General features: G+C 42.2%; 1 protein-coding gene across 5 annotated transcripts in view; it reads left to right on the forward strand.

The window, feature by feature from the left end:
* The window catches only part of LOC127456413 (transcription initiation factor TFIID subunit 4-like), a 129,423-nt gene that overhangs the window by 92,946 nt on the left and 12,257 nt on the right, over positions 1-24,220 (forward strand). The window contains exon 15 of one of the 5 annotated variants that reach the window (XR_007899833.1): positions 20,910-21,027. The exons of 3 other annotated variants lie outside the window; for them this stretch is intronic. Coding sequence is in view for 1 of the 2 variants with exons in the window: in XM_051724888.1 (XP_051580848.1) it covers positions 9,850-9,885 (36 nt within the window). In the remaining variant the exon portion in view is untranslated. Of the gene's footprint in view, positions 1-9,849; positions 9,974-20,909; positions 21,028-24,220 lie in introns of those variants that run through there. One more of the 5 variants, XM_051724888.1, reaches the window with a different exon arrangement.

The following is a 24,220-nucleotide window of genomic DNA, read 5'->3' on the forward strand; positions in this document are numbered from 1 at the left end:
ATGTAAAAAAACAAATTGCAAACTTGCAATGCAAACTTTTATTTCTTTTTCTTTTGATTTTAGGATGAAATATGACCTGTTTTCATAAAATTCACCCAAACACCAGTACAAATGCTTCAGTCATCTGAATAACGATGGACACATAGTCTGAATTTAATTTGAAGCGATTATGACTGGAATCTGAATCCAGTCGGTTTTCAAATCACCCCAGGATCTACTTTCTATCACCCTACAAAACGTATTTAGACTCTGTGAAATTAGCTGCGGTATCATTGCATTGTGACATTACTGCAAAACACTTTTGTGTTGCTATCTATTAAAGAATGTTGTTTCTCTTTGATTTTATTATTTGTGTCAGCTATGTTCTGCTGGTGGAAAAGGTAGATGCCTGGGGACACGAGCGAATAAAAATGCTGGAATGATCTTTCATTAAAAGCTGCCAGTGGAGGAGGGAATCAGAGTACAGAAAGAGACGTTCAAATATATGGAGTTGGCAAAACAGAACTGCCAAAATAAACATTACCAAACTGCATTTTCATGTACTGATTTCATTAAGATCTTTTTGCTTTAGCGGGACGTAAAAGCAGACGCAAGCCAGAGGAAAATGTGTGTAACACAAACCCTGAACAGCTTTTTGAGAGCCTAAGTCGAATAGACTTTATAATCATACTATATTTAAACGACTTTGCTGTTGGGGAAATTAAGTTACCGTAACCAAATTCAGAGAGTTTCATCTTTCGCTCAAGTAAAATCATTGTTATTTATTTTCCCAGGAATTCAGTGGAGTCTTTTTATGTCTCCGAGAGTTTCTGCAAGTGACTTTTAATTTGAAAAGCCTTCGGTCGCTGCGTTCAGGGAAGCTTGATTAAAAAAGAGAGCACCATATTGTTTGCAGATGGAGGTGCTTCAGGTGGAGTCTAATTGAATTTCTGCCCAGAGATCGCAGTCCAAACCCCAGCACCTGTCTGGCACCTAAAACCAGACACAGCACACTAGTTTTAAGAGTGATTGAAATAGATGTTCCGTTCTTCCACTTTGGAATTCTTCAGAAACAATAAATAAAATGATAGGATAGAGATGTTACCAAGCAACAACAGATTGAGAAAGACATGATTTATTTTGATGATTGCTCATGTTGCGTCACAAGTAATGTTTCACCCCAAAAATGTTTGCATAAAGAAAATGAAGCCTATTTTAGGACCATTAAGCGTTTTATCAATGTAACATTTGTGTTTCACAATTGCTTTTGCTGAAAAGCCAATAATAGGCTGTTTAAAGACAAGTTTCATTATGACAACTTACCCCATATAGAGTGACAACACTGTATCTTTTTTCCTGAGCAATAATGGTGGAAATAGCTTTTGTGTAGCCAATACTTTACAGTATGTGGCTGTACAGAAATTTACTTTCAAAAATAAAATGAACTGGATTTTCAGATTTCCAGTACAAACGTCCATTCAAACGCCTCTATTCTAGTTTAACATGAAGTCACCGATCCATATGAAACACTTTGTATGTAATATCACCTCAAATCCTTTGCTGTGTTTTTAATAAAACACGCTCACCATGTCCAGCTAACTTACTAATCGTACTGAATTTCCCTCCAAAAGTACCGTTTAAAACAACAATGTCAAATAATCTCCTCTAGCATCTCGCCTTTTGCTGTCAAAGACCATATGGCGTGTTTTTCACAAACTTATTTTTTATGTGTGTGTCTTTGTGTGTGTAAGAGTGGAAAAACACAGCACAGCTAAAATTAGCAGAGACGAGAAGGGGCTGTAGTGAATAAACAAGCCAATCCATTAGCGTGGATGGGTTATTGGCTTATTTCGCCTCTTCTAAGGGCGGCCCATTAAAAGTGGTAATGTGCGCCCGCAGCTTCGCCCGAGGGAGTCGGTGCAGGCCAGGGAGAAATATTTCAAATGCATCAGACGCCTGAATTAAATAGACCAATGTTCCCTAAAAAGACTGAAGAACATCTCTTTCTGATGTGCGTCTCAGGCAAAAATGCATTGATCTTGGAATGTCCCTTGGCAATTATAAAATATTAAATCCAAGTCACACTTTTTGGCTCAGCTTAATTTCTTCTCTCACTCGCTCTATTGCTCGCTCGCTCTTCCACTGTTCATTGCTTCCACCATTTGATCAATTTTAAAAAGTTTGCAATGTTTTCTAATGGAAAAAATCCCACTAGTGCTGCATAAATTGTTGGCACGTTGAAGCTCTGTTTGCAGTAGGGCTGTGCTGATGTGCTCGTATATCGATATATCACAATTCTTTTTCTGACGATATTGCATTGATGTGTGTGCATTCATGTCTACAGATTTACTACAGATCAATTATTGAAGAAGCAGGTTGGTTAAGTCATTGCTTCTCTACTGGTTTTGCTTCAAGCACCCAATGCAGTACCGGAATTGAAAAAACAGAAAAATAAGCCGTCATTTTTTGACAAAAGGATGTCATAAACCATTTCATGTAAGATGCTAAATATTAGCTTTCAAACAGTCATCAAATCGATTAACCCAGCACCTTCTCTGACTATTCCTGTGTCCTCTGAAACTTCGGAGTCATCTCTGGCTAATTGGCCAAATAATTAAATTTAACCGTGATCTTAATAAATATATTCATCCAGCTGTTTGACAGGGAACTGAGTTCATTAGAGCCAGTGTGTGTTTCTGACTCGGGTAATTAAGATTTAGAATCGATCATTGAATGCATAATGTAGGAGACAGTAATCCGTGCATGGGGACTCTGTTTCCTCATATCCGCCTGCTAAAAGAGCCCGTTTACCTCACGGCTTGCTGAGTGATTTTCCTTAGTGTGCCTAATTAACTCTCAAATTTTGGAATGTTTTCTTTTTCCTTTCTGCATACTTCATTTTGGCTAAACAATTCATAATTGTGACGTAACTAATCAGTTGTTTACAAAATTATCTTTGGTTATTGTAAATACATTTACAGTGTAATTAATATTAATATAATTAATATGCTTGAAATTCAAGTGAATGTGTTTAACATAAATGTAGTTAATTTAGTACAATTATAAAAAGAGCCACTTTTTAAAAACACTTCAAAAATAGGGAGATGTGATATTCGACAATTAAAAAATAGTGCAGCTGGAATGCTAGAATGCATTCTGTGTGAACGACCCCTTACACGATTGCAAAAAGGGTTCCTGTGGACTGTTCATTACCAAGGAAATAAAACAAACATATTGACTTCTAAAGCCATTTTTTGAAGTCTATTCAATGCTTTACTTATGTGCCAAAAGCTTTTTTAAGCAATAGTGACCTCCAATTAATGTAAGGGTTAGGGTTAGTATATCATGTAATACGTTTAATTAAATGTTTTATAAATTCAAAAATCTACAAATGAATAAAGTCGGAATGCTTGTGCTTGTTCTTGGCTATGATTATGCGAGACTCTCTGAAACCTTTGAATGGTAATTACAAACTTTGTTACCCCATCAAATCTACTTTCAGACAACCTTCTTTTCTGCACCAGCCCAAATCAGTCACTTGCACAGAAGTTCTGCTTTCTACATCTGTCATATCGCTGTCTGATGTATCCGTACATGTATTTTTTAGCAATCTATAAATTATGTATTCTGAGCCATAATGAACAGAGTTGAGTGATAGCTTGCTCTGATGTGGCTCTGAAAGCGACCTGGTATTTTCTTGTAGAGCGTATTTAGCGATTAGGTTGCTGTAATGCATGGCCCATGAATGAATGCATCCATGTAAATACTCTACATACCATCATAAATGATTGGCATCTCTTTGTCTCTCATATGGCATGTTTGTGAAATCGACTAGTTGGAGGGCTGTCCGAGTGACGAGTTAACCTTAAAGGGATAGTTCACCCAAAAATGAAAAATTTGTTAGCATTTACTCACCCTCATGTCATTATAAGCAAGAAAGTTATATGGATTTGGAACAGCATGATGGTGAGTAAATAATGACAGAATTTTCAGTTTTGGGTAAACTATCCCTTTAAGGAAGCCCTGTATACTTAGGCCTCCTTACACACACACAGTGATTAACTAGAAATTAAATGTCAAAAAGGTTGCCGACCCCTGTACCAAACTCTTTTTATGTTTTTATATGTTGGTGTGTGTATATTCATATAGTAGTTAATCCTGATTTTTTTTTTCTCACTGTGTGTGCTTGTTTATGTTCTGAAGCTGTTCTAATAGCATGCAGCGCTCTAGGTATTTTCCGACAGTGCCAATGGGCCCCCCGCCTCAGGTGCAGGAAGACTCCAGCACTTCCTCTTGCAAACTTGTGTAATTATCACAGCAGACAAGGGTGTAGATTTAATCCGAGTCAATATGTAGATAAGTTTGTACATACATACAGCTGGATACAAAGGAAGTTGGATTTGTTGCAGAAAGCAAGCAGGTATGAGGTGCGCCCGCTGGCGCACTGCGTGCTCGCGGGCCTTCTGTGACGTAACTGTTGAAACAGGTTTCCAGCTAAACAGTGCATTAGGAAATTGTGGCACAGAGGTAACGCTTAACAGTTAGCTTGATGTGTACATTTAACTCTAAGACCTATTTTGATAGTGTGTGGTTTGTTGTGAACATGAAAAGTTTAAAACTAACATTTTGCATATTCATTTCACTCAAACTTGTGCACTGTGTAATGCATTGCGAAAGAAAACATGTAAACACTTTTAAACATTGCACATGTTTGTGCCAGTCTAATGGAACTTCCCATACAAGCGATAAAGTCCTTTTCAAGGGTTCAATACATCTCTCAAGTATCATGCACCACTTTCATCTTCACATAAAAAGGGTAGTCGACACAATAACACAATTAGAATTTATTAATTTGCATAGAATATGTAATGTGCATACTGTGATGGTTACTCTCTGAATGTCTCAATACACCTTAGACATTGTGTTGTACAACGCAATGTATCTAGATACGCACAGGAACATTCTCTCTTCCATCTTGTTTAGATTTTTGCGCAGGCACTGCCTATGTAATGACTCGTCATTTGAATTGTTTGGTAATCATGAGCTGTGCTTCAAGGGCTACGTAGATATCATGATTCTGTTCAATTCCAATTCACAAGCTCCTGATTCGATTTAATTTTGATTTCAGTTCGAAGCCCATTTTGCTTATTTATGAAAGAAATCCTCTTTAAGCTAATAATGTTAATGATACTGGGAACCTTCTTACTTGGTACATGTCATTTAATCATTAGTTTTTCATCATTTTGGTCACATTTTAGTTTTATGAATCAATAAATATATTACATTATATGCCAATAGCAATTAATTGCATATATTAATATTTGATGAGAAAGGCCCTTAAATAACAATAATTAAATATTTAGTGATTAAATAATTATAGTTATATTTAATTAATTATAAATATATATTAAAAATAGAATGTTTCAGATTAAAATGCATTACATTATTGTGGCAGACAAGTAAAGTGTTGATAAGACAATGCAAAAAGTGGCTTTAGAAAGCAATATATTGTTAATTTCCATATTATTGAACATAAACCTCTCATTGACCTAAAGCCAAAAGCAATTCATTTTGCATTTGAAGGTCTGTCCGAGACAGATTTTTTTATAATGGCTTGTCTTAAGTATGCATCAATGTACACATGACACATTTAAAGCGTCACAAACACAGTTAAACATAACTGTGTCAAGTTAAACATAGTTCAAAACTTAGAAAAACAAGTTTCAAGATCTCTGCAATCGGAGTTGCGCTCTGTCCAGCTGTGTTTGAACGCAAGAACGCATTCTCAGCTTGTCCTGTTGCAGTTGTCAAGCAAGCCTGAGTTTGGTTTGTTGTTTGACCAGCTGCGCATTGCTTATACAGCTGGAGTTTTGCTTACTGCCCCCTGCTGAAAACAGGTGGTACTTTAATCTTGAATAGGTCAGATGGTAGGAATAGCTGTACTATTTACAAGTATTTACATTGACATGTGGAACAAGTGCTAAAATGGTACTGTCCCTTTAAGAATAGCAGCAGTTCAGGGAGCGCCTCACAGAAGTGTTTTGATTGAGCACTTATTGAGAGTGGTTGCTTTATCATCTGGGATTTGGAGGGTGACTTCCCAAACTTTCGTTGATGCAATAACAGTCATGTTTGCTTTATCACTATGTGTAATTAGATAATTATTCGATTTTTTTTTTTACTGTAAAGAACAGAAAGAATATTTAAAGAGATATTATTCAATGACAAATGGATTGTGTGGATCTCGCAACACAACGGCAGTGTTGTGCTATAGCTTGACGCCTCCATAGAGTTGAATGCATTAGGGAACGGCACAATTAGTGTAAAAGGGAAGTCTCTATTTTAAACATGACTGTTATTGCATCAATGGAAGTTTGAGAAGTCACTCTCCAAATCCCAGACAAGAAAAGCTCAGAAGTTAAAGAAGTCTTCAAGGACCACCTCTTACACATTGTGGAGGACAAACGATTTGGCTCTTTGCGATTGACATGTAGGCCTATCTTGTTCTTTTGTAGCTTTCTTGCATCTCTGCAGTGTGTGCATGCTTTATTTATTTGGAGTGAGATGTTTTTTGTCTCTGCCAAGCTTTTTGAGACACATTTGACAGCTCTGGGTCGAAAGTTGTATTGATGTAGGGGCCTCGGTCTCCACATCAGCTTTAAAATAAAGTTTTTAATATCAAAAATAACTCCCCTCTCTCTTCTGTTTGCCACTTTTTTTTCCCTTAACAACCCTATTAGAGAATGTTTTGCTTCTGCCAGGTCACCCCTTGTGCCTTGTTGAGGGTTCTTAGGTTAAAATGTTTTTTCTATTGTAGTTCAGTTTCACAAAGACATCAAAAACTGTTTGGAACTCGCGTTCAGGGACCTCCTAGAACGAATCGTTCTTTTTAACTCGCCACAAAGGGGTTAGTTGCTCTCTTTAGAGCTCCACCTTCTATCTTGTTGAGAATTAAAATTTAAAACAGTTGTAGAAATGACACTGCCACGCTGTTTAAAAAGTGAGGTCGGCAAAATCAACAAGGCCTCATTAGCTGGATATTCTGAGTACAACCGTTTAGACTTGATACTCATTACACGAACTTCTCATTCTAACTCTAATTGGGTACGTTTTATATAAGAAATGCTTTGAATATTTAATGCGGCACTTTTTAAAGTTCCACAACTGGCAAGGATGCTCCTTTGCATAAATTGGCTTCTTTGCTGCAGTCTTGTTTTAATGGCCTGCGAGTCAAAGAGGGAAGAGGAGATCCGGGTCAGCACGAATGGCAGTGGAAAATAGCATCATTCGCTCACATGTGTTTGGGTCGTATTCCCGTTTATATTCACGCAACTCCGCCGGCCGAGTTGTCTGGAGTGGTTCTGCTCAAATGAGTTTGTTTCTAGACAACAGCTCTGTTTATAGGAATAAATACACAGCGTTTATTGCGTTACAGCCGGTTCTGACAGGAACTTGTGTGATCTTCGCCCTTACATATCAAACGAACTTTGAGTTCATTATAATACCTGCTCCAAACTAGTGTTTTCTAGAAAAATAATGACTACTAATTAGCCCTTTTGTTCAGTGTCTAACACTAATAACTCTTTCTCTTGGGGGTCTTATGAGGGGAAGGAAAAACCAAGGGACAAAGAGAAGTTTACAAGCAGGAAAGTTTGGAGCGCTTTTTGTTTGCGAGGGAAGCTTCTGGGCGCTTAGCTCACTGACCCCTTCAGAGAGGTAGAACGCGAGGAACCTGCTGTAGTTCGCTTTGGGAAACGCTTTCATCTTTAGCCGTAACTTGTGGACGCTTCAACTCAAGGCAATTACAGCTTTGTCAGTACACTACTAATTAGAAAATTCCTGACCTCGAGCGAGATGTTTTAATAATGTGTTGTGTCAAGAAATAATCCACACTTGTTACACACTCGAGTGGGAAAGAGCAGCGCGTTTTTCACACAGACAAAACTAGAATGCTGTTTCAGAATGTTGCATGACCTCACGGCCGAGGGCTGGCTCACGAAAAGCTGTTTGCGTGGGTGTGAATCTAAACAATGCGACAGGGCGGCTCGGATCGCGAGCGAGAGCTCAGTGTCTGTGAGTCAGTGCCGTGTGAGGCAGGAAAGGGTTAAGGAGTGTGTGAGAGGGGATGCTGTGAGCGCGGGTGCTGCTGCAGAGCATAGCCGTGTTCGTGCGAAGGCAAGTCATTTCCCGAAACAGTGCAGACACTGCGCCCCGGGCGCTCTGAAACCTTTGGAGACCAAAATGGCTTGCAGGAGTTAGAAGTAATAAGGTGTTTTTTTTTTTGTTTTTTTTTGCCTTCTTTCTCCTTGACTGAAATCCTGCAGTTGCTATGCATTGCCATGGAGCTCACTGCTCAGGTTTTTTTTCTTGTGTTTTATGTCGGCATTAAAATGCTTACCAACTCGCCATATTTTTTTAGATTTGTTGCTCTTTATTTGGGGAGCGAATTGCAGTTGTTTGTTTTGAACATAATTCTGCCATTTTTCATCAATTTCAGACTAGCACAGCTCTCTCTTTCCCTGTGTTCCCTATGTTTCTCTTTTCCTTTATTTACACTACATGAAATCTAATACTGCAACAAAAATGAGGTGACTTACTCTATGATTTTACAGCTATTTCCTTACTGTTAATAAAACATTCAGGCCAGCATTAAGAAGTACCGTTGTTCAGTATTACCTTTTTGGACACTACCATCATAGTGTTCTTTGAAGTACCTTGAATTACCATTTAAATATTGTGGTATATATATGGTTTATGTATCACAGTGGTATTTCCAGGCTATATTTATCCCATAACAAGCCGGATCCAAGACTTCCAAATTATAGCAGACCTCTTTCAGTGGTTCCCCCACCTCATATGCCTTTTGAATGAAATGTATTCTATGACCTGTACAGTTAATGTGTAACATGAACATGTTCTTCTAATCAGAAATGCAGTTTTTAGGTAAAATTTTACATGAATGTAAAAGGGAAAGTGTGTACTCTTTGAAGAAATGAGTGGTTGCTATTTTATTTGTTTGTCATCATTTCAAATAACCTTTTTGCCTACACTAACTAATTTTAAATGCAACAGCATTATGACAAATGACTAATTACTTCTCTAAAATTGTAATCACTTTACCGATTACTTAAGGAATCACTTCATCAAGTAATCACATTACTAAAACAATTTCTAAAACACAAATTAACATTTATCTTTAACAATGCTATCAAAGTGAAGGCACAACAACAGCTGCCATCTTGATTGTTATGGGTTGAATGTATCATATGACTGTGTCAAATGACAGCAAATACGTCATCGTTTTCAGATATCTTCGTTTTCCAAGTCTACATTACAAGGTGAAGACAGCGTTTTCAAATGTATCCACTTGGGAGAACGTTTTTGAAAAGCTCAGTTTTCGCTGTCAAAAATGCTGTCTCAGTGTGGACAGAAGGCCAAAACGTAGAGAAAAAGATGCGTTTTCAAACTACATTATTAGTGTGGACGTGGACTATATTTCCTCCTTTTTCATTATCGCTTAACCTTCACCTGTCACAGAAAAACAAACAGCCATACATATGAACATATGAATTCATATTTTAAAGTTTTTATGCATAAATAATATTTCACAAATATGTGTAACCGAAGTAATGTACTGAAAAGTAATTTTCAAGTATTTCATTGAAAATCAGTAACTGTAATCTGTTTACAAGTATTTAAAATGTAATGTATTACACTACTTTTTATTTTGAAAGTAATTAGATAACAGTAACTAATTACTTTGTAATCAGATTACACTGCAAATGAATAGTTTTATAAAGTACAATTCTATGTAGTCTATAAATTATTGTAAGGTAAAAAAAAAAATGCCCTTTTTGTGTTCTCAAACAGGTTTCCAAAACACTCATCCAGTCTTCCATCGATTGAAAAAACAGGTCATCCTGCCCAAAACTCAAGCAACTGATTGAGCCAATTTTGCTATGGTGGGCTCGTCACGATGCTCAAAACAAACAAAGCAAATTCTAATAGCGACACAGTGTTTACACTTTTCCAGGAAATCAAGCAATGAATGGCATGCTTATAATTGCACCTGCATAATAAAATGCAATAAGAGAAAGTATTTTAAAAGACATCATCTTTAATGCAAGTTATTGTGAAAATCACCATATCACAACACAACAAAATCAATAAAACCCATCTAAACTGCAAATGCACGATATCACATTGCATTGTAGTCGGTTTCATTGATTGTAATAGAGCTTTGCATCGTTTTGCATCTCGTCATTTGCTTTTAGCTGCATTTGGGTATTAAATACACTCTTTTTCATATTTTTATATGTATTCCATTTCATGACCAGTCCTTGTGCTGATCTTTTGTCCGACCAATGGTAAAAAAATATTTGTCCTAATTTTTACAATTCCATTAGGTGACGCTAGTGACAGAAGTTACATACTTAATCTTTAAGTAGTGGGTATTACCATCTGGTATTGTACCATGCTACCACCACAGTACTTTGTAAGGGTGTGGGGGACCCCGCTTAGCATTTTCATAGTTTACCCAATTGACTCTTATCAGAGACCAATATAAATAAAAATGAAAAAACACGAATTACACAGACTTCATCTTGTCAAACAGTACAACAGAATATTATCAAGGTGCTTAAACCGCATGTTAAAACGTGTTCAGCTTTTTTGAGTGACCCTGACCCTGACCCTTTGATTAGCACAAAGCTGAAAAACAAAGCACTCCGCATCCTTTTCTCCTGACTTTGTTAATCTTGGCTGCCGTCGAATGGTTCAAAGTGAGGGCTCCATGTATAATCCGCGCAATATACATCTGTGAATTATTATTGTAATTCTTTATACGTTTATTGGAGCTGAATAAACTCCACATCAAATACATCACTCAGGCGATGTCGAACACGCCTCGGGCTAATCATTCGACATCTGCTAACTGTTTCAAAATGTCCTCATCGGCCTTTCTGCTGGCGGAGGAGGGGAGGAAAAGCGAGAGGGAATTTCTGGTCTTAATTATTGGCTGTTGCCGGCGTAGGAGGTGGAGCGCAGCAAGAGAGAGGGCTGTCTGCCCCGGGGCGAGGCTGGTGTGAGCGCTCTGAGCATGGGGAGAGGGGAGGTGGGTGAGCTGGGGCAACATGGAGGTAGACATGTGGGAAAGCTTTGAGCCTTGGCTCGGCCTCAGACGCTCTGAAATGACGGGAGGGCCTCTCCCACACTCACGATGAGAGAGAGAGAGTGGTGAAGTTCTAATGGAAAAGCAGAAGTCATCTCAATGTCTGAAGTAATTTTCAAACAGAGCCTGAAGACTCCAAGCTGCCATTGGGTTTGACTGCGTTCATTTGTGTTTTATCGCAATTAGGAAAATTCTTCTAGAACACTTTTAGATTAAAATGCCTTTCTCTAGGACAGAGAGGTTGTTATTATAGAAATAGAGAAGACCGGGGCTAGTTGTCCAATTGTGCAAACGTGTTCCCTATCTGTCACTCACTCGACGTTGTGTCGATGTAGTGACACTAGGGGTCACTCTTGGGATCCCCAAACACCTCTGCTTTTTTTGAAAAAAGGCCAATGAGAATTGCTGGGTGGAATTTGCATGCCACTCCCCCGGACATACGGGTATAAAAGGAGCTAGTATGCAACCACTCATTCAGATTTTCTCTTCGGAGCCGAGCAGTTCTATTCATTGAAGCTGAATTCATCCGCGAGTTCATTCACCTCATCTGCTGGATTCTACGGCGCATTTCAGCGGCTTCTCCCCCTCTGCACCCGTGGAGTGCAGAGAATGCCCCTAGGCGCTTCCGCAGAACAACAAAAGAGTATATTCTAAAAGAGTATATTTTCTTTCTAAAAGAGCGGCACACATGGAACGTCTTTTTAAAGATGTCTTTCCGTTTGTGTGTTATTCCTGGTTGCGGTCGTTATCTCTCCGCTTCTGACGGCCACGATCGCTGTCTTACGTGTCTGGGTGCTGCCCATGCGGAGACATCGTTCGTGGATGGGTCTTGTCCTCATTGCAAGAACATGACCATGGCAACATTGCGGTCGCGGCTTGCATTCGTAAGAAAGCAAGCCACCCCAGCGGCTCCCCGCCTCGGTCCTTCTACCTATGGGTATGAGGCCGTGCCGGTTAGCACTGGGGGCATCAATGGGACCACCTACGCTGGGTATCCCCCCACAGACCTCCCATTCCACAGCACGCTTGCTCGAGACCGCTGGCTCGTCTCAGGGCGAGTTCAACCTCTTGTTCGGAGCCCGGGAAGACGGCGAGTTATCGAGCGTAGCATCGGAGAGCAGGCTCATCCAGTCAGATGCAGACGCTTCGACTGGGCTTCCTCCTTCGGGAATGGTCGCCCAGTCCCAGGCCGACGCGGAAATGACGGACATGCTTTCCCGGGTGGCCGTGAGCGTCGGGCTAGAGTGGAACCCTCCACTCTCCCCTGAACCCTTGCGGCTCGACGACTGGTTCCTGGGCTCGGGGCGCCACCCACGGCCACGCCCCACCCCCGTTCCTTTCTTACCGGAAGTGCATGAGGAGCTGACAAGATTGTGGGAGGCACCTTTTACTACCCGGTCCCGGTCTTTCAGCTCCCCCGATCTCACTACCCTCGATGGTGGAGCGGCCAGGGGGTATTCGGTGATCCCCCAGGTGGATAAGGCACTCACGGTGCACTTGTGTCCGCAGAGCGCCGCCACCTGGTGCGGGCACCCGAAGCTCCCATCCAGGGCCTGTAGGTTTACGTCGTCCCTGACGGCTAAGGCCTATGTTGCCGCTGGACAAGCCGCCTCCGCCTGCACGCCATGGCTCTCCTGCAAGTACACCAAGCCAAGGCACTAAAAGAACTGCACGAGGGTAGTTCTGACCCGGGATTGATGCAGGAACTGCGCTCGGCAACCAACCTCGCTCTCCAGGCGACGAAGGTCACGGCGCGGTCTCTTGGGCAGGCGATGTCCACCCAGGTGGTCCAGGAGCACCACCTTTGGCTCAACTTGGTTGAGATGCGAGAGGCTGACAAGGCATGGTTCCTTGACGCCCCCATCTCCCAGGTTGGCCTGTTCGGCGACACTGTCGAGGAATTTTGCCCAGCAGTTTTCGGCGGTGAAGCAGCAGACGGAGGCCATACAACACATCCTGCCCCGGCGTGGCTCAAGACCCCGCACCCCGTCTGCTTGTCGCCAAGGGTGTCCTCCTGCAGCAACAACACCGGCTCCGCCGCAGCCCGCCCCTGTGGCCCGGCCCCGGCGTGGAGCCCAACGCAGGAAGCAGACGGCACCTGTCTCATGGCCGGCCGCTAAGAACCCGAGGAAGGCTTCGAAGCACCCCTGAAATGGGCGACCCAGGGGCGAGGATACCTGCTTCTCTGGAGCTGATGAGCAGACCACTCCACCCCCCGGTGGAGGGCCAGGAGGAGAATCTTTTGTTTCATTTTCATTTAATTTTGCCGCATGTCCAAGAGGCTGCGGTACCCAAAAGTTCAACAAAAGAGTGGTTTTCTTGTTCCCTGGGTTACATGTCCGGTGCGCACGGCCGTCGTCACGACCACCGTCCACCGCCCCATTTTTGAAGGTATGGTGCTCCAGTGGCGGACCCCCTGCCCCTGTGCGCCCAGCTGTGGCACAAACACGCCCACACGGGATTGGTTTCCGGTGGACTATGGGGACAAGACTCCTCCTCCCCCATCCTCGGCCAATCTTATGGTGGGCGGCAGGAGCCAGGTTAGTGCTTCGATGTCCCTGGACTCAGCACGGCCACGGGTCTCGAATCCCCTCGACGTGGCACCTCGAGCTCCGCCCCACCGCGAGGCCCCACCCGCCGGTACATCCGACGTGATCATTCCCTTGGTCCCCCTCGCCCGGAGTTTGGGCGCATGGCTCGTGTTTTCCAACCTGTCGCGATGGCTGACCCGGACCGTCTAACTCGGCTACGCGATTCAGTTCACCAGGCGCCCGCCCAGGTTCAGCGGCGTCCACTTCACCTCGGTGAAGTGCGAGAATGCCGCTACTTTGCGTGCGGAGATCGCTACCCTTCTGCGCAAGGGCACGATAGAGCCTGTCCCTCCAGCCGAGATGAAGAAAGGGTTCTACAGCCCTTACTTCATCGTACTGAAGAAAGGCGGTGGGTTGCGACCAATCCTGGACCTGCGAGTACTGAACCGGGCTTTGCACAGACTCCCGTTCAAGATGCTGATGCAAAAACGCATTCTAGCGAGCATCCGGCATCAAGATTGGTTTGCGGTGGTAGACCTGAAGGATGCTTACTTCCACGTTTTGGATCCTACCCAGACACAGACTCTTCCTGCGGTTTGCCTTCGAAGGCCAGGTGTACCAGTACAAGGTCCTTCCCTTCGGCCTGTCCTTGTCCCCTCGCATCTTCACGAAGGTCGCAGAGGCAGCCCTTGCCCCGCTAAGGGAAGTGGGCATCCGCATCCTCAACTATCTCGACGACTGGCTAATCCTAGTTCACTCTCAAGAGTTGCTGTGTGCACACAGGGACCTTGTGCTCCGGCACCTCAGCCGACTGGGGCTTCGGGTCAACTGGGAAAAGAGCAAGCTCTCCCTGGTTCAGAGCATCTCTTTTCTCGGTTTGTCTCGATGACAGCGCGCCTCACGAACGAGCGTGTGCAGTCAGTGCTGAACTGTCTGAAGGTGTTCAGCGGTTCCACTGAAACTTTTTCAGAGGCTCCTGGGGCATATGGCATTCTCAGCGGTGGCCACACCGCTCGGGTTGATGCATATGAGACCGCTTCAGCACTGGCTTCAGACTCGAGTCCCGAGATGGGCATGGTGCAGCGGGACACATCGCGTGGCCATTACGCCGATCTGTCGCCGCCTCTTCAGTCCTTGGACCGACCTTGCATTTCTATGGGCAGGGTTCCCCTAAAGCAGGTCTCCAGGCACGTTGTGGGGCGGCTCCTGGACTGGCCCACGGCTGCGTTGGCACATCATCTGCCTAGAGTTGTTGGCAGTACTGCTCGCCCTGCAGAGGTTCTGGCCGCTGATCCAGGGCAAGCACGTGTTGGTCCGGACGGACAACACAGCGACAGTAGCGTACATCAACCGTCAAGGTGGTCTATGCTCCCATTGCATGTCACAATTCGCCCGCCGTCTCCTCCTCTGGAGTCAGCAGTGCCTCAAGTCGCTACGAGCCACTCACATCCCAGGCGACCTGAACACCGCAGCGGATCCGCTGTCACGTCAGGTTACCCTCAGGGGAGAGTGGAGACTCCACCCTCAGGTGGTCCAGCTGATTCGGAGTCGATTCAGTCGAGCACAGGTTGACCTGTTTGCTTCCCGGGAATCCTCCCACTGCCCGCTTTGGTACGCCCTGACAGAGGCACCCCTCGGTATAGATGCGCTGGCACACAGCTGGCCCCCTGGACTACGCAAATACGCATTTCCCCCAGTGAGCCTACTTGCACAGACCCTGTGCAAGCTCAGGGAGGATGAGGAGCAGATCGTCCTACTGGCCCACCCAGACGTGGTTCTCGGATCTCACGCTCCTCGTGACAGACCCCCCCCTCGTGGGACCTCTCTGTAGTCCTTTGGGGTCTACAGGGAGCTCCCTTTGAGCCCTTGGAGTCAGCTGAGCTTAAGGCACTATATTTGAAGACTGCCCTCCTGACTGCGCTCACTTCCATCAGAAATTTAGGGGACATGCAGGCGTTCTTTGTCAGCGAATCGTGCCTGGAGTTCGGTCCGGGTTACTCTCACATGATCCTAAGACCCTGACTGGGCTATGTGCCCAAGGTTCCCACAACCCCTTTTAGGGATCAGGTGGTGAACCTGCAAGCGCTGCCCCAGGAGGAGGCAGACCCAGCCTTGGCGTTGCTGTGTCCGGTGCGAGCTTTACGCATCTATTTGTATCGCACGCAGAGTTTTAGAAGCTCCGAGCTGCTCTTTGTCTGCTTTGGTGGACAGCGGAAAGGAAGCACTGTCTCCAAACAGAGGATTGCCCACTGGGTCATTGATGCCATCACGATGGAATATCAGGCTCAGGACGTGCCACCCCCTGCGGAGTTACGAGCCCACTCTACCAGGAGTGTGGCGGCCTCCTGGGCCCTGGCCAGTGGCGCCTCTTTGGCAGACATCTGCAGAGCAGCGGGCTGGGCAGCACCCAACACCTTTGCAAGGTTCTACAATCTCCGGGTTGAGCCTGTCTCGTCCCGTGTATTGGCAGGCATGAGCAGGTAAGTTCCGGGACAGCTGGCCAGGTGTACCGCTTGTGCATAGAACCTTTCCCCTCTCTTGAGGTGAAGACGTGCACTCTTGACTCCCAGTGGTGTTCACAGACTGTGATCCCTGGATGACTTTCCTCCTTTGCCCTCTGGCAGTTAAGTTTGCGGAGAAACTCGCTGCCGGCCCAGTATGTGCGCTAATGAGACCCTGTACTGAGGTAGGTGTTCCACATGTGCTGGTTCCCCGAAGGTGACCCCATGTGATATCTTCCACAAAATCGTTTCCCTGTCGGTAAACTGCATTTTCCTTGGGCAGAGGCCCCTCTGCCTCCGGTTGCAATGCTCTGTAGAAACTCCTCCCCCTTCGGGTAGGACCTACCATGGGACCTCTCCACATAACATACTTCCAACAAGACTTGGTAAGACCATGTGACGTATTTCACTCAAAATACCCCCCCCCCCCCTTTTTGGGCGGGGTGTGGTCTCCACGGTGTCTTCCCCTTGGGAGGGACACCCCCCCGACGCAGACACTTATGGCTCCCAGTCGGTTAACAAATTCCACTCTTTTTGGGGAGAAAAGAGAGGAAAAGAGGCCTCGGCTGGGCTAGCCTGTCCCTATCATTGGGCAGTCAACTTGTTCCTGAAGGACCGTTCTACGCTCATAAGAGCATTGGGGGAGGTTACGTGACGGCCTGGTGCACTGGCTACGAGGCACATAGTGGTCTGCCCGTCACACACCGCCAGTTCACGTAACACAGTTCAGATAATTGTGGCATTTTGTATAGGGATCCCTAGTGTCACTAAATCGACACAACATCAAGTGAGTGACAGATAGGGAACATCATGGTTACTTTCGTAACTTCCGTTCCCTGATGGAGGGAACGAGACGTTGTGTCCCTCTTGCCACAACACTGAACTACTCGCTGAAATGGCCGGGACCTGGTCTCGGCTCCTCAGCACAAAACCTGAATGAGTGGTTGCATACCAGCTCCTTTTATACCCGTATGTCCGGGGGAGTGGCTTGCAAATTCCACTCGCCAATTCTCATTGGCCTTTTTTCAAAAAAAGCAGAGGTGTTTGGGGCTCCCAAGAGTGACCCCTAGTGTCACAACATCGACACAACGTCTCGTTCCCTCCATCAGGGAACGGAGGTTACAAAAGTAATCATTACGTTTTCTCTAACAGAAGTTTTCTATGTTGGTTTCAAACACCCAGTTCAAAACCCTCTTTAAATGAGAATACTTTTTGTGATTTCTAGCCTCCAAAGTAGATTTTTACTATCATATTTTTATTATTGCTCCTGGGTGAACAAGCAAACAGAATCAAACCACACTGGCATACATTAAAGCAAGGGTAAACTTTATTTTTTACCGAAAGGTTAAATGTGTTTTTAGGACCAAAGTATTTTTCATGAAAGTCTGGTTGGGGCATGTTGTCACATTTTTATTGGGGCAGGCCATCAAATGTATTTTAAATCGATTTGTTTATCAAAATTTTATCGATTACAGTATTTGTTGACTAAATTGTTTAGGTGTTTTTGTATTTTATCTTTTAACTTTTTGTTGTTTATTGAATCATTTTTTTACTGTTTAATGCAAGTATGTATTATATAATATATACACTGGTGGCCAAAAGTTTGGAATAATGTACAGATTTTGCTCTTATGAAAAGAAATTGGTACTTTTATTCACCAAAGTGGCATTCAACTGATCACAATGTATAGTCAGGACATTAATAACGTGAAAAATTACCATTACAAGTTCTCATCAAAAAATCCTCCACGTGCAGCAATGACAGCTTTGCAGATCCTTGGCATTCTAGCTGTCAGTTTGTCCAGATACTCAGGTGACATTTCACCCCACGCTTCCTGTAGCACTTGCCATAGATGTAGCTGTCTTGTCGGGCACTTCTCACACAGTCTAGCTGATCCCACAAAAGCTCAATGGTGTTAAGATCCATAACACTCTTTTTCAATTATCTGTTGTCCAATGTCTGTGTTTCTTTGCCTACTCTAACCTTTTCTTTTCGTTTTTCTGTTTCAAAAGTGGCTTTTTCTTTGCAATTCTTCCCATAAGGCCTGCACCCCTGAGTCTTCTCTTTACTGTTGTACATGAAACTGGTGTTGAGTGGGTAGAATTCAATGAAGCTGTCAGCTGAGGACATGTGAGGTGTCTATTTTTCAAACTAGAGACTCTGATGTACTTATCCTCTTGTTTAGTTGTACATCTGGCCTTCCACATCTCTTTCTGTCCTTGTGAGAGCCAGTTGTCCTTTGTCTTTGAAGACTGTAGTGTACACCTTTGTATGAAATCTTCAGATTTTTGGCAATTTCAAGCATTGTATAGCCTTCATTCCTCAAAACAATGATTGACTGATGAGTTTCTAGAGAAAGCTGTATCTTTTTTGCCATTTTTGACCTAATATTGACCTTAAGACATGCCAGTCTATTGCATACTGTGGCAACTCAAAAACAAACACAAAGACAATGTTACGCTTCATTTAACGAACCAAATAGCTTTCAGCTAAGTGATTCAGCTAAGGTAAGTGATTTTTCTAGTACCAAATTAGCAATTTAGCATGATTACTCAAGAATAAGGTGTTAGAGTGATGGCTGCTGGAAATGGGGCCTGTCTAGATTTGATCAAAAATGACTTTTTTCAAATAGTGATGGTGCTGTTTTTTTACATCAGTAATGTCCTGACTATATTTTGTGATCAGTTGAATGCCACTTTGGTGAATTAAACTACCAATTTCCTTCCTGAAACAGCAAAATCTGTACTTTATTCCAAACTTTTGGCCACCAGTGTACTTGTATAATACATGTATAGATACAGTTGAAGTCAGAAGTTTACATACACTTAGGTTGAAATCATTAAAACTCATTTTTTAACCACTCCACAAATTTCATATTAGCAAACTATAGTTTTGTCATTTAGGACATCTACTTTGTGCATGACACGAGCAATTTTTCCAACAATTGTTTACAGACAGATTGTTTCACTTTTAATTGACTAATCACAATTCCAGTGGTTCAGAAGTTTACATACACTTAGTTAACTGTGCCTTTAGGCAGCTTGGAAAATTCCAGAAAATGATTACAAGCCTTTAGGCAATTAGCTTCTGATTGGCTAATTGGAGTCAATTGGAGGTGTACCTGTGGATGTATTTTAAGGCCTACCTTCAAACTCAGTGCCTCTTTGCTTGACATAATGGGAAAATCAAAATAAATCAGCCAAGACCTCAGAAGAAAAAAAATGTGTGGACCGCCACAAGACTGGTTCATCCTTGGGAGCAATTTACAAACACCTGAATGTACCACATTCATCTGTACAAACAATAGTACACAAGTATGAACACAATGGGACCACATAGCCATCATACTGCTCAGGAAGGAGACACATTCTGTCTCCTAGAGATAAACGTATTTTGGTGCGAAAAGTACAAATCAATCCCAGAACAACAGCGAAGGACCTGGAGGAAACAGGTAGACAAGTATCTATATCCACAGTAAAACGAGTTCTATATCGATATAACCTGAAAGGCTGCTCAGCTAGGAAGAAGCCACTGCTCCAAAACCACCATAAAAAAGCCAGACTACAGTTTGCAAGTGCACATGGGGACAAAGATCTTACTTTCTGAAGAAATGTCCTCTGGTCTGATTAAACAAATATTGAATGGTTTGGCCATAATGACCATCGGTATGTTTGGAGGAAAAATGGAGAGGCTTGCAAGCCAAAGAACACCATCTCAACCGTGAAGCATGGGGGTGGCAGCCTTATGTTGTGGGGGTGCTTTGCTGCAGGAGGGACTGGTACACTTTACAAAATAGATGGCATCATGAGGAAGGAAATTTATGTGGATATATTGAAGCAACATCTCAAGACATCAGCCAGGAAGTTAAAGCTTGGTCGCAAATGAGTCTTCCAAATGGACAATGACCCCAACCATACCTCCAAAGTTGTGGCAAAATGGCTTAAGGACAACAAAGTCAAGGTATTGGAGTGGCCATCACAAAGCCCTGACCTCAATCCAATAGAAAATTTGTGGGCAGACCTGAAAAAGCGTGTGCAAGCAAGGAGGCCTACAAACCTGACTTAGTTACACCAGTTCTGTCTGGAGGAATGGGCCAAAATTCCAGCAACTTATTATGAGAAGCTTCTGGAAAGCTACCCAAAACAGTTGACCCAAGTTAAACAATTTAAAGGCAATGCTACCAAATACTAACAAAGTGTATGTAAACTTCTGAACCACTGGGAATGTGATGAAAGATATAAAAGCTGAAATAAATAATTCTCTCTACTATTATTCTGGCATTTCACTTTCTTAAAATAAAGTAGTGATCCTAACTGACCTAAGAGAGGGAATGTTTTCTACGATTTAATGACAGGAATTGTGAAAAACTGAGTTTAAATGTATTTGGCTAAGGTGTATGTGAACTTCTGACTTCAATTGTGTGTGTGTGTGTGTGTATATATATATATATATATATATTAGGGTTGCACAAATGTATCGGCTGCCAATATTTATCAGCCAATTATTGACCAAATTATAATCATCTGCATATCGGTTATAAGCATGAAAATGCTGATATGAAAAAACGATGGTTGATTTATAATTAATTAATAACACACTTTATAAAAACTTTGTGAATTTAAATGCACAATCCAAAAATAATAATAGCCAAAATATGTAGAAGGGTTGGCACTCCCAAGAACATGTAATATTTAATTTTCATTGTTTCTCGTTCTTATTTTATTGCAGAAAAACTGCTATAAATGGACGTGACAGTTGTGAAAACGGCACTTACCTATAGGCTACATGCTGAGGGAAACCATTCAAAACACTTTGAAACCAGCAGACTTTGACTTCTCAGACATTGGTATGATATCCGTTAATGCTGCATGATTGATTGAATTAAGATTGAAACCACAATATGGCCTTGCGTGATTACTAAACCTTAAAAGGCTGCATTTCTGCATTCAACGCTTCAGTCAGCGCTGTGTGAGCAAGCGGCGCCCTGTAGCGGTCTGGATGGCATATAATCCATTATTTATTATACTACTATTATACAGAATTTAAAAGGGGCTTTTTATTTTTCCATGATGTGGTTGACATTTCCATGGAATAGCACAACATATGCATAGAATGAATTTGTAATGTTCTATCATATAAAGTACATACATGTAAAATGTGTGTTCTGTTGTTTTGAACTGCAAAAACAGAAGTGCAAAAATGTACAAAATAACTTTCATTGTGGCTAAAATGTTTATATCGGTGCATCCCTAATATATATATATATATATATATATATATATATATATATATATATATATATATATATATATATATATATATATATATATTAGATGTTGTCACAAAAGATCAACAATGGTAAATTGGGCAGTATCTGTGAAAATTTACAGAGTTTTTTGGTAGCAAAGACTTAAGGATGTGGCTTGACAGAAATTGACTTTCAACAATAAACCTACCTTGAGAAATAATAACTGGAGTAAAAAGTGAGACAACTAGCCCTGGTCTCCCCTGTATTTTAATATGTCATCCAATAGTTATATATTTAACAAAATACTGCCCCTTAAAAAGTTGTGTAGCTAACTACTTTTTAGAGTAGCTTGACTGTAATTGAACTACTTTATAGGTGATGTGTACGTAAATTTTGTCAATATAATTTTTTTCCTCTTATCCCAACTCTACATTCAGAGATTATAAGTAAGCCATTTGTAGATTGAAATGTATAAGTACTTGTGACTTTAAAACATTGCTCTGTTTGTTTGAGCATCTGACCAGCCCAACAGAGCAACGCTGGCTCAATCAATGGGATAAGTTCAGGGCGGGTTTACAAGTAACTTACAGCTTGGCAAACACCAGTTTCACAATAAATAGAATACAGCTTCTCCAACATGGAATAATATCAGCCATCATCCCCCTCGTTCTCTAGCTATTGGCCATTGAAACTCATATCGGCTGACCACTACATAAATGCCCCCATTGTCCCACAGTCAACGATTTTATCACTATTCTTTCAGATTTTAAAGGCAACTACTCAACCCAGTGTCTCTTGATTCCATTGGTTCATCTACAGCCTCTTTCTTTCTTTTCTTGGTGTTTGCTGAGATAGCAGTATCGGTAATGTTTGTGTGTGTGTCCCTGGCAAAGTGGACCATTAACCTGGAGCCCTGAGGCAAAACCGCCGCAAAGTCCAATATTAGCTCCAACATCAAGGGCTCTCAACTCACCACCACTCAAAAACGTTTTGAAAGATGCTGATCAGCAGAAACCCACTGCAGATGGACCGAATGCAAATTCAACAAGCTACCTTTCAGCTCTCTGCCAACCATCAAACAATTAGGAAGTCACAGACAGAGAGAGAAAGAGAGATAGTGGGGCAAAAAACATACATTATTAACAGAAAGTAAATTTAGCAAAGTGGGAGCTAATCTTGCTCCGTCCCTGAGCACCATATGAAGGCATAGTGAGACTTTGGCACAAGATGAACTAGTTACACAGTCTGTGATTGATTTACAAATAAAAGCATTAACCTGTTATGAACTAGATGTGCTCTCAGAAACTACATTCTTGAAAAACTGCAAGGAAAAATAGTAATGTGACTAGCTCACAACCAGAAGTGGCAGGGCTCGACTGTTGATTGCCAAATCACTGCAAAAAATATTTTCTTAATCAGTATTTTTGTCTTGTTTTCCAGTAAAATATCTAAACATCCAATTACATTTGTCTTACCCAATGGACCCTTTTCACATATCCAGGTTTGAAACGCAGAAGTAAACAATAGTAGGGTAAACTTGTATTGCGCTGAATGGAAGACCACAGCAAATAAAATTTTTGCGTTCCCATTTGCTCCTACAGTAAAAGAAAAACTCCATTATTACGTTTCAAAAGTAAAAAATGGAGAATGGTGGATTACAGCAGTAAGAAGAGAGAAAGGTTCCAAACTTACTGCCACTCCCTTAGCAGCTATATTAGGAACCTCATCGCAGCTGTGGTGTCTAGGACCCTATTTTAAGTGTGCAAGCGCTAAGCGCAGCACAATGCCTTAACTCATAAGCACATAGTCAATGGGCATTGTCATCAAGTATTGGTATTTTTGTGCAATCGTGCGCTAAGTGTAGGCGCAAGTGGGTTTGGCGAAATCATGTGCGAAGTTCTTCTCTGGCACCGTCTCCTATTATACAGTCCATTCCCAGTCAAGCACCTGTGATATAAACAAAGACAGAACATTCATAAGAAGTTGGTAGTGTAAATGGACTGTATGTAATGAATTGGAGAAAACGAATATGGATTTACGTTATTTTGTTCGTCATTGTTAAATGGGACATTTCATTTTATACGCATGGAAAATGTGGTTCAGGATATGGATGTGGGCTCTGTTAAATTACAGAGAATGTAAGTATTATTAATCATTTTTATCTACTGATACACAAATCATTGCTAGTATTAACAGTGATTGTATCAGCATGCACTTCACTTCTACCGGTCGACATTGATTTTGAAAAATGTAATTCATTTATTGAAACAAGAAAAAATGAAACCAAAAATATTTCTAAATTCAAATTACACTTCAAATGAAACGAAAATATAATCAAAATAACGAAGTGGTAAAAAAAATCATACCAAATCCAAACATTTTACTCTCCTTCTTCCACAAATCTCATAATTTTGGGATTCAACAAACGGCTTCAACAGCGATTGTCAGGGACATTATTTGATGTTCTGTACTTTCAGAATTTGGACATGAACTTTATTACCACCTGCTGGTTAAATCTCCAAACTGCAAATGCAGCAACTGAATTTGGACTTTGCGCTGAGTTAAGAGGTGGTATTGAAACGTTTTACAGTTTACAGTTTGCACACCTACACCCACAGTAGTGTAAACACTCCCACCCATGCCCATTTGCGCTGGCATGAAAATTGCACTTAGAATTAGCGCTCTCACAAAAATTGGATAATATATTGCGCACGGTCGTTGCGCGTTGCGCTGCGCATTGTGGACTCGCAAAATAGAGCCCATCATTTTTTAAAACTAATTCCAGGGTAAT

Source organism: Myxocyprinus asiaticus, chromosome 18 (genome assembly GCF_019703515.2).
Source record: "Myxocyprinus asiaticus isolate MX2 ecotype Aquarium Trade chromosome 18, UBuf_Myxa_2, whole genome shotgun sequence".
Classification (NCBI taxonomy): Eukaryota; Metazoa; Chordata; class Actinopteri; order Cypriniformes; family Catostomidae; genus Myxocyprinus; species Myxocyprinus asiaticus.